The following is a 12,172-nucleotide window of genomic DNA, read 5'->3' as shown; positions in this document are numbered from 1 at the left end:
TATACTCACCTTCCATTTTTTTTCCATTTGGTCTTGGATGCACTCCACCTCCAGGTCACCGGTGACACCCCCATCATTAAATCCAAAGGTCCATTCTTAATCTTCATCTTACTTGACCTATCAGCTGCATTTGCCAGTTGATTACTCTATCCTCCTCAAACAACGTATTTGCTTGATACCTAGTGCACTATACTGCCTTGGTTCTCTCTCTCTCTCTCTCTCTCTCTCTCTGACTCTCAGTCTCTTTCTCATCTCTCTTTATCAGAATCCATTGCTGGTTCCTGCCCATCTCCCTGACTTATCTTTATTTCCCTATATTCTAAATGTTGAAGTTTTCCTGGGTTCACTCTCTTGGTGATCTCATTCATATCATGGATTTGAATACCTTCTGTGCTCTGTTGGACTCCTACGTTTCTGTCTTCAGGTAGAACTTCTCTTTTGTAGATCATAATGAGTTACATAAATGTCTATGTCTCCACGTAGGTATCTAATGGACAACTCCAGTTTGAAAAGTCTAAAACTCAGCTGCTTTTCTGCTCCCTTCTACAACAAAAACCCTATTTCTCTACAGTTCTCCCCCAACCCAGTAAACAAAATTTCCGTCCTTCCGGTTTCTCACACCAAAAATCTTGAAGTTATCCTGATTTCTCTCTTTCTCTCATATCTAATAGCTGCACTGGAAGCATATACTATTAATTCTACCTTTGAAATACATTTAGAATCTGACCACATCTCACCACACACACTGTTACTACCCTGGTAAAAATCATCATTATTTTTCTCTTGGATTGTTTTTCGGCTGGCTTCTTACTCACCTCGCTGTTTTCCTCCCAGCATTCTTTCATTCCTCAACACTGCAAAAGGAGTTTCATAAGTCAAATCACTTTATTCCTCTGCTCAAACTTTTCAATGACTTCCTATCTCAATCAGAGTAAAAGCCTAATTTTGAGGTACTTGACCTTTAGATAAGATAATACATTGGTATAATTCTCATCTCTTAAATATATCAAAGGGAGAAGAATCTCTGAAAAGCTAAAATAGTTTTTAAAATTAAGGAAAACATAGCTCTAAAATTTAATTACAGATTGAGAAAAAGCAGGTGTAATTTATACCATATTTTTAGGTAGATCACTTCTTCAATTAGATCTTAAAGGCTACTCTTGCCTCTTCAGAGCAATTTTCATATAATTAGAACAACAACATTTTGGAAGTTCCTAATCAATTTGCTTGATTTTATATTATTTAATCTCTCATTTTACAAACATTTTATATCTCCAAGGATGTAAATAAAGAAAGATTTATAGATTTCAGTTTTCCTAATTCTGTCCATTGAAGTTTACCAGATGTCCAAGTATTTTTTTCAGGTACTGAGATGTTTAACAGGAATAAATCCAATTTAATCTAGCTTGAACTTGATATGATCACTACTTTGACAATTCCAGATTCTTTCTGAGTTATCACAAATTATAATAAATGGACTTATCAGTCTTAATTTATCCACAGCTACTTTAATCAACTTAGATACATTGTTTGAAAATTTATAGAGCCATCTCCATAATGCTATGCAGTATAATATGGGTCAAAATGATTTCTTTCATTCCTGAACATCCATAACTTAGGGTTTATTTGCAATTTGGACAATATAAATATACACTATTTAAACTCATTCCTAATTTTTCCCTGTGCTGAACTCTTATTTAGATTATGAACTTCCCAAAGGCAATTTATTTCTTGGTAACCTCATAATGTTTGGTACCAGAAGTACCTGGTAACTTGTATTTTTAATTGAATGCATGCACATATTATGGCAAGATATAGTTTCTGTTTCTGACCAAAAAATTATAGACAAGGGATATTTAAATTGTTAAAATTGACACATTCATTGTGTCAAAAGAACAAATCAGGAAAAACAGCTTAAGAAAAGGTTATTTGGAAATGGTTGAAATATTTTTCTTTTGTTTTTGATTACTTCTAGCAAGCTCTATTGCCAAGATTGGCTCAGATCCTCTAAAACTCGTACACGATGCTGTGGAGGAAACCACGGACTGGATCTATGGATTCTTTTCTTTGTTGTCTGATATCATCTCATCTGAAGGTGACGAAGAAGATGATGATGGGGACGAGGACACTGATAAAGGTATAAAGAGCACAGAGACATATCTAATTCCTAGGACCAACATTAGACATGTGTTACAGTTGCTGGCCTAGGTTTAAGCCCAAATGAGCACTTGGGTTAAGCTAAACCAAAATGAGTGCATTTCTGAGTGGTAAAATGATATCAACAGGCTGCCAAACATATTAAATTTGTCACTATTTGGTTTCCATTTATAGCTTATCTGCCATTATGGCAAAGATGCCAAAATTAAATGCTCATATTAGAGTAGTATTATAGTAGAGAAAGTCTTACAATGCAGTACTGTAAACTCACAATAGAAACTCACATGTGTATACTTTTTTGGGGAAAAAAATACCAGCTATTTTTCAAGTTTATCTCTAGGAAAACTGAAATAAAAACAGTAAAACTAAAAATACATATAAATGTTTATACACATAAGTTATATTCATAGTCAAATAGTAGAAAGCAATCTTAAAAAGTATGATCAAAGAGTAAATTTATTGAACCAAATGGTGGTAGTTATACAACGGAGGGACACATTCTAAATGTCACAACAATTATGTAACCTACGTGCTCTCTCATATATTAATGAATAAAAGAAAATAGCCAAGCCAAACCACACAAAAACTGCCATTGAATGGGTATGAAAAGAACAAAACACTGTGATTCTGTCTTTCAGATAACATTATTTTAGGATGAGTATTAGTCATCAGGAATCAGATATTCAGCCTTGACTACCAAGAAAGCTCTTAGTATTAGAGCCCCTTCTATAACTTTGTCTGAATTTATATTTTATTTTGTCCCCACTGAGAGGTCAAGATGAACAATAGAGAGCTGAAATTAACATGATATATAACCTATAATGTATAATTTGGATCACTGCCACAATTTTATTGAACTCATAAAAATGAAACCAACTCAAATAAAAGTACATACAAAGTTTATATTTAAAAACTGGAATTTGGGAAGCAAAGTAATATAAGGACTATAATTGTCAAAACTAATAGATTTTTTTTTCTAAATAAACTGAAGAAAAGGAAATGGGAAAATAGTGAAGATGCTAAAAGGTTTTTCTAATGTACTGTTTTTGTCTTGGTTTAGGAGAAACAGAGGAGCCTCCCTTGAAAAAAAAAGGTAGGTTGTTTTCATTTTTGAAAAAAATTTCTTTTCTCTTATGGTAAAGTTGATTATATATTTTACTTGAGTTCTATTCATTTAATTTTAAAATAGAGGTTTTATTTAATGATTATATTAAGATGCACAGTCAGTAAAAAAAAAAAATACTTAATTTTTCCAATGAAGCTGATCTCGCTATTTTGCAGTTGATTATTTTTTGGATACCTTCCTCAGTAGATTTATATGAATCCATCTATACACAGACCCATGTGAGTTGGAATTTTAGGAATGAGGGGATAATTTTGTAGCCACTGATCTTTATTCTCATACCATAGACAAATTTATTGATTTCAAATTTTTTTCTTATTATTTTATTGTCAGTATACTTTGCATATTAGGTGATGACCATGGGACAGGATAGCTGAGATAGCAAGAAGCATAGCAATGTTGGAGGCAAGGGCATATCTAGTCAGTGTGAATTATGTGTCATTCCCAAGGAGTGGAGGCACCTGGGTATGCTTGGCTGTGGTGTAAAGGGGTTCCTTGTAGGAATAATTAAGACCTTCAGTGACAGAGCAGGGTGGTCACAATCCAAATGATAAGAGCCATAAGCCCAGGAAAAAGGGATATAGCTATGGGGCAAGAACCTCAGAGGGACAGGTATTTTTACACTAAGTAGTAGGAACTATGTTTGGAAGGGGAAATGGGGAGCAAGTGGTACCATCCTGAAGTACATTTGGTATTAGAGAACAGCCAACAGTTAAGCCAGACTTCATACAATTGTCAAGGTTTAGTTATGCTGCACATGTTTAACAGTAGGTTCTTGAGAGAGTATTTACTCCAGAGAGCACATTGGTTTCTGTTGCTTTCCCCCATGACCTACAATGGATTCAAACAGTGGTGTCCAAACCTGGCGCTTCAGCCTTGCCAGAGCAGAGGATGACTACTCTACTATCTGGCTTAAAAATTCACTTAGTGTATGCTAATTTGGAAAATTGGAATTTGTAGCTTATGCAACAACAACAAAAGAGCTAAACCAGTGAAACTCAACTTGAAATTTTCATTTAAAGGCATCCAGAAACAAATCAGTTTTTTATAAAGCTTTCTGAGGAGATAGGAAGGGTTTCTTGACTCATGAATTCAGGATGAGGACACAAGAACTCAAGACAGACTTCGGCCATCAATTTCAGGCTTAGAGATTCTAGATTAGTCTATAAACATCTAGACATCAGAAATAGGGTCTTTTTATAGCTGATCTCTAACAGATGGTGACTAGAACATAGTTAAACTTTAAGTGAACTGCTAGTAATTATCTGGAAATAACAGCTTGTGCACATGTGCTTTTTTTTAAAATTGGAAATGGAGGAGGGCAAAGCAGATAATAATGTTTTCTCATTTATATTTATAAATTGAATTTCACAGAATATCATAAGGTCATATTCTCCATAAATTAATATCTACTATTTAATAAAAAATCTCTTCTTTTCTTTTGATTTAAATTTTTCTTTAAAATGATTCTAAAATTAACTTTGATATAATGAGTAGAATAAATTGCAAATCCACACAAAGCTATTTAACTACTGTTTCTCAAATGACTGCCTTGATTCACCAAATCAAATTTTCAGCAGAAAAACTATGAAATAGTTGTTTAGGATATGTATTAAAAATGTCAGAAATGCTTATTAGTCAAAATAGTCTAATTGATATGTGGTTAAATACATGTACACTAATGACTTGAAGGATTCCATACTTGAAACTGAGAGAATTGACTTAATATCACCTGAATGTATTTTCTTAATAGTATTATCACAAATTTATATGAAAAATATGGACATTTAAGTAAACATCTTATACACCCTACTTTGGGTACAGAGCCTATGTAATAATAAACATCAGTTGAAAGTGGACTAAAAGAGATATATTTCATTGTAAGTATTTTTTTATGTATATGTTTTTCTTTTGTGGAGACATAAAGGCAAAGAGAGCTTTACAATAATATATATCATTTTATAAAACATTTCTAATACACATTCTGCATCTAAAAGTAGGCTTTTAATATTATTAGGAAAGAAGTTCTATGAGCTTATTCTTATCTCATCATGGATTATTTTATCCATTTTTATATTTAAAATTTTCATTTAAGAAGTAGTGTTTTATGTAATCCTGAATGATAATCTCTTAAAACATTTGGTTTTCATCCATCTAAATGACTGTTCAGTAATATTCTTTCCAATTCATATATATTCAACAATATTTAGTCATTTTATACTATTGATATTTAAATTCTAAATTACCAGGCTGTGGCATTTTTCATTCAACTGCCTTGTGTCAACCTACTTTATTTAAATGCACTTAAAATGTTAGTTTTATTTGTCAAGTTATTGCTATTCTTACCAAAATAAAAATTCAACCAGCTTGTTATTTATGGATGAAGTTTGGCAGTTCTAATTTGATGTGGAATAATCTCAGGGTTGCAGAATTGATTATTAAACATATTATTAATATGGATACTATTTTAAAATCTGCTATTCTGTGGCTTATGTTGTTATACATAAATATAGCTTTAGGGTATTACATGCAGTACTTAGTGTCTTTATATTTGTCACACATATTTATTTTTTCAACTTGTCAAAATTTTAAAATATTAGGTTCTATTACCAAACATTTCAACGTGAAGGTCCAAGACACAGAACTTAGCAAATAGTGTATTTTTATTATGTAATTATGTAAAAATTATAACTATAAAAACCAAATACCATTGTAAACCACATATCCTGGAAAAATTATGCATTGTGTATAGTGGGTGTACTTTGTATATCTGGAACTGTCTTGTTGAGCAGTACACATCATGGATATGTTAACACCCCACTTTATAAGGGGTACACACATACAAATAGCTTTAAAGGAATCAAATGCCATTTGAATACTTTCCTAAAATTGATCTGCCTGAGAACATCCTCAAGTTTTTAATTGTACTACTTCCACTTCAAAAGATAAAGAAATATCCTTCACATATCTTTAAATTGCTAGAATGCCAACCAAAAAGACACTTAACCGGTGGGCCTTCCAGCCCTATCTAACACATACATCCGCTAAGTGAAAAGCACGCTGTTCATACATGGCAGTCTGTGTTATGATAAGATGTTCTAAAGTCAAAGATATGGTAGAATGGAGTGATGTAAGCAATGACAAATTTCATTCAATTAATTTGTTTCTTATTTAGCTGAATAATGTGGGAAAGTGCATTGCTATCGAGGGGTAGTCTCAAGAGGTTAAACAACAGTAGGAAATAGTGAAAGTTAAAAATGGCTTTTACAAATTTGAATGCAAACAATTCTTTTCAGTTATTCTCAATACTTGTTCCTAGGAAGTGTCATTGACTTGGAAAAAACAAACTTTGAAACAACCAACGCCGTGTAGATTAGTGATTCTTTTAAACACTTTCTGGAACAACTAAACTTTTAAAGATGCATTGGATAAATCCAGGCATGCCACATTTCTGTGATTCCTTTCTGGTTAATTTTGTATTGTTCAAAAAGGAACTTAAAATACACCCTATGAAACTATATTATGAAATATTTAATCTATAGTCAAACTTCATCTTTTTCATCTAATATAAAATCTTTAGTATTTTCTACCTCTTATTGACAAAAATTAAATTATATACTATTTGTGGAACCAATTAACTATATGTATGTATATATGTGAATGTGTCTGTGTGTATATAATATAGTATATACAATATATACATTATTTATATTATATGTATTTTCTACCTTCTATTAAAAATAAAACTATATGCTAACTGTTGGATGAATGTATGTACATATGTAGCATACATTATCTTTTGCTTAATACATTATAAAATTTAACTTTAATAGCTAACAAAGTTATTTTAGTTATTTATTTTATCATTGAAACATTTAATTATTCACAAAAGTAAAACATCAGAGTTTTATATTCCCCTCATACGTATGTTGCAGTATTACCAAATGTATTTATCATACTTCTAGTTTCATAAACAGCTTAAAATTTTATCTACGCCTAACATGATATTAGTATAAATAAAAATGTAATAGAATATTGGTTTTCTTCTTTTTATAACTTATTATAAAATAAATTAATTCTATTAAATCCACATTACAGTATTTTGATCTTTCAATCTCCTTTTAATAACATATCTTCCAAATATGTGGCAAATTTATTGCTTTCTTCACAATTTTCTCAAAATATAATTTAAAACCTTTTTTAATTGAAAACAAAATTATAGTTTTTTGACAGAATGTTTGATTTGGATAAGAAGTTTGTAAACAAAAGGTGGCTTTGCTCCTTACTTAACATGGGAAAAATTTTTCATAAATTAAGTGAGCAGGAGCTCTAAGGTTTAGATTAAATATATTCAAAGGAAAAAATACATTTAAAAATACATAAGACAATATTATTTTATCCAAAATTATTACAATTCACAATATTTTTATTTTTCTCAACCTTTTCTGAATATGTTGTTAATTCAAAGTACCACTATGTAAGAGTAGTAGATCTATCTAACAGTCATCTAGAAAGTCTGATAAGGCATCTTTACTTCCCCAAAATTCTGGAAATGAATGACTCTGAGGACAGAGTAACAAATCTTTTGCAAACCAAGTGTTTTTCAAGTCTTTGTTTCCAACAAAATTGAAAATGACATTAATCAGTTACTCAGCTGAGAGATCATAGAAAATACATTTCTTATTGGTTCTTTATGTTATTTTGACATTACTTGGAAGGAAACCAAAAAATTGAATAACATTGCCATAATTAAGATGTGTGTGTGTGTGTGTGTGTGTGTGTGTAGATGTTTAAAGGGCTCTCAATATTTGTATCACTAAAAGTAAAAAATAGGGCTAGTTTTATTGATGAATTCTGTCTTATTTTAGCTGTAGATAACATTTATCCACAGATGCCTGAACTATTTTTAAGGCTCCATTAATCTCATAAAGACATGGTGTTCTAAAAAAAATGTACTTTTCAGGTTTAATAATTGTTTATGAAGATTTGTGATAGATTAACCTTTAGATTCTTACATTCTTATAAAGGTTAATATATTATATGGCTTGAAATCACAGAATAGAAAAAAATTTTAAATTTCGATATATACACATTTTCTCTAGAGAATCATAATGGTATGATGAGAAAAAATTTTTCTCCCAAGCATAAAAATATCTTGCTCTTGAATAAAATTTTGTGAGTGGTGAAATGAAAATATGAATTTAAAGAAAAAAGGGAAAGACAAGAAATTCCCAAATGTTAAGAAAGAGCTTATTGGGTGGGGCGCAGTGGCTCACTCCTGTAATCTTAGCACTTTGGGAGGCCAAGGCAGGAGGATCACTTGAGTCCAGGAGTTAGAGACCAGCCTTAGCAAGAGCGAGACCCCGTCACAACTAAAAATAGAAAAATTAGGCGGCATGGTATTGCATGCCTGTAGAGTCCCAGCTACTCCCTCAAGAGGCTGAGGCGGTAGGATCGCTTGAGCCCAGGAGTTTGAAGTTGCAGTGAGCTATGATGACGCCCCTGCACTCTAGCCCAGGCAGCTGGAGTGAGACTCTGTCTCAAAAAAAAAAAAAAAAAAGCAAAAAAGAAAGAGATTGTTGATGTATATTTTAAATTGATAATGAGGTCTCGAAACATTATAGTACTTAGAGTCCATTGACACAACTTTTTAAAAGGGATGTAGAAATTTTATTTTTAAATGTCAACATTTAAAATAATCTATAAATTATTTTCAACCTTTTAACTGATGATGAAAATTTGTTAATAAAATAATAAATGACTGTAATGGAGCTTTTGCATAGTATTAATAATATCAGGATCAATGTAACCGGGTATTCTATAGCAAAAGTAATTGCAAAGGTATAAAAGATCACCTTATTTAGTAAAATGTACTGAAAAGGCCAGTTTGAAGAGTTTGATGAATAAATGAGCAAATGAGATACTATAATTGGGGCATTGTATATTTGATAATGATGAGCTTTATATGAGGTTATCATATATAAATTGAACTGAAAGAATATGAAAATATAAATAATTGATATTATAAATGAATATACTCCATTTTTAGATAATTAATTTTAATTCTCTTAATTATTCATAAAGACCCCAAGTCAAAGTTGAAACCAGGCTCAGTACTATAGATACATACATACATACTCTCTTTCTCTCTCTCTGAGTGAAAGAGAAGGCAGAGAGAGAGAGAGAGAGAGAGAGAAAATCCTATATTCTTAAAGTAAAGTTAAAAATATGTATTTATTCAGCATAGGCACCTTACTATTTTTCTGTGATTTTTAAAAAAATAAACTACTGGCTTATTACAAACCTTATTTGATTTTTCTTTCTTATTTTAGTATTAATATTTATGTGACACTGACTTTACAGATTAGGTAAACATTCACAGAAAGTATAATTCTGTAGCAAGTATATAGCTTTTACTTTTTTTTGTACTAACACTCCTAAGTGCAGCATAATGGATATACCTATCTCCTTTTTACAGTTTATTCTGACTTAAAGCTCCATCTGTAATATATCTGTATATAGAAATAATCATTTCAGCATTTATGTCCTTTGGAATATGTAATTTTAGAAGACAATAATAGGCTCCTAACAAGAAATTATGTTTTATAATGTCTTTTCCTGACATCTAGCTTTAAAGTTAAGAAAGAATAATTGTAGTCATTCAGAGCTATGCATGCTCAGTTATTTGGACAGGAAAAACTGGTCTTCAATTTTAGGGGTACGATGATCTTATGGGTTATAGATTTATATCTTGCCTTAGAGGAAAGTACCAGAAGCTGTTCTACATTATGTTTAATTTCCTTGCTTCCTAACTACTTGCTTTTTGAAATAAGAAACTATCCTTAAGGGTAAGCAGGACACAAACATGAATGCTGGTATTCTATGAGATTGTACTTGGTGCATGTCAATGGCAGAGGAAGAGACTCCTCTACTTAGAGCAAAACAAATTACATTTTCCCAATAGTTGTGTGTTTAAATTGCCTTAAAGCTCTGCAGGTCGAAAATAGCAGCCCAGTAAATTTAAACTTAGTTCTTTCATTGTGTATTTTTCTTACTTTATTAAAATCCACAATAGCTCTTGCAGTCAGAGTGAATGAGGAAGAGCTAGGAAATTTAAACATCATAAATATTCAAGACTTTAGGATTAGGCCATTCGGAAGATTGTATCGCGTCATTGGGAGTGAGATAGATGGACACATTTGTGTGCCAGAGCTTTCATTGCATTCATCTTTGCTGGCAGCTTCAGTGGTTTACACCAGGCTGCACATCAAGTGTCTGAAAATAGGGTGCGTGAAAAAAAGAGGGAGAATAGAAAGGTGACTAAACTTGTTAAAATTCATAGCCTCAGAATATTGGCTACTAGGTAGGCCCTAGTAACCTTGTTAAGTAGATACATTTATCTTTGGATCTTTCCTCTAAACAAGTCTAGGTCAAAACTCATCTCCATAACTACACCATTGCATACTGTCCTCAGGCTGCATAGGGAACTTGCTGCTTTATCTTCTGCTCATCTTTCTCAAGATCTGTGATGACAAGCCCAAATAGAATAGATGGTGAGCATGGAGGTGGGCTCACAAGGAAAAAGGCTGAGGAGGGTGAGGTAGGAGATCTGGTGAACCATGCAATCACTTCTCCAGATAGTTGCTAAGGTAGTGAGCTCTGGGCCCACTGAGGCAGGCAACTTTAGTACCTCATGCTATTAAAAGAGCTCGTCTTGGTCAAGGCAGGCAAACTGGAATCAGGATAACACAAAAAATAGTGGGTAAAACCAGAGCCTAAATTAACAGGCCAAAGAAGGCAACCGATCCAATTTTTCTGCCAGCATCAGAGGGAATTAAAAGGCTCTCTGAGACAACTCAAGTCAGGCTCAACAATTTTATGTAGTTCTTCTTGGAGCAAGAATCATCTCAGTGTTGTTACATTCCTACCTGTACCTAAGATTGGATAAGTCGTAGAGAAGGGTGTGAGTGGGAAGCTGTTAGGTCTAATGTATTCTAGATGCTTCTCTCTGCAGTTCTGAATGTTCTGTGTTTCAAAATCATGAGAAATCAATGTGTTAGTTGAATGCAGATGACTTACAGTTTTACCTATTGTGGATTATTCATTTTGATTTAGAAAGGGTCTGTTGAAAAATAAAATTAATTAAAAACAACAATAAAAGATTAAAACAGAAACCTTACCAGTGGTTCTCAACTCTGTGTGTCAGATTCAAGTGATATCTTAATTAGAACTATTTTACTCACAAGGGACTGAAATCTAATTCAAACTGGCTTAGTGAAAAAGATATTTTATTGGTTCAAGTGATTGAAAGACGTAAGAGGAGAACTGGATTCAGTAATGGTTTGATATAGGATGTCATATAATGTTATTAGTACATCCTTTTTTTTCACTTCTTACCCTGTTTTTCTTCCTCTGTTTCATTTGTTTCATTGTCAGGCAGGCTTTTCTCTCCTAGTGGTAATTATGGTCACCGGAAGCTTGAGGACAAAATTATTGTACCTTAGCAACTCAGGAGAGAAGCCTCTACTCTTTCCCAAATGTCTCTGCAAAATCAATGCAGTTGACTCTCATGATCAGGGTTGAGTAACCCACCCGTGATGGAACCACCCAGTTGGCCACTGAGATGCAACATGCTCTTTGCCAGGGCCTAGGGCACAGGCCCACCCTGGGGACTAAAGACCCCAGGTTAGCATTACCCAAACTACCAGTGTTAGGGCAGAAAAGGAGTGGTTCTTGAAACTAAAAGAAGAATACTGCCATAATAAGGGTTCCAGCAGGAAAGTCACAGATATCTACAGCATCTAATTTTTGTTTCTAATTCAGAATTCCAGATTAAGTCCCACTTCAGATTTACTAAATCAGAATCTCTAGGGTTGGAGCCTTTAATTGTTG

At 32.6% G+C, this 12,172-nt stretch overlaps 1 protein-coding gene across 1 annotated transcript in view; it reads left to right on the top strand.

Annotated features, from left to right (window-relative positions):
- The window catches only part of TRDN (triadin), a 304,482-nt gene that overhangs the window by 15,215 nt on the left and 277,095 nt on the right, over positions 1–12,172 (top strand). The window contains exons 3-4 of the mRNA XM_069489089.1: positions 1,976–2,137; positions 3,218–3,250. Of these exons, the coding sequence (XP_069345190.1) occupies positions 1,976–2,137; positions 3,218–3,250 (195 nt within the window). The remainder of the gene's footprint in view (positions 1–1,975; positions 2,138–3,217; positions 3,251–12,172) is intronic.

This window comes from Eulemur rufifrons, chromosome 15, assembly GCF_041146395.1.
Source record: "Eulemur rufifrons isolate Redbay chromosome 15, OSU_ERuf_1, whole genome shotgun sequence".
Lineage (NCBI taxonomy): Eukaryota > Metazoa > Chordata > Mammalia > Primates > Lemuridae > Eulemur > Eulemur rufifrons.
Note: the sequence above shows the minus strand (reverse complement) of the source record. Positions and strands in the feature narration are given on the sequence as shown.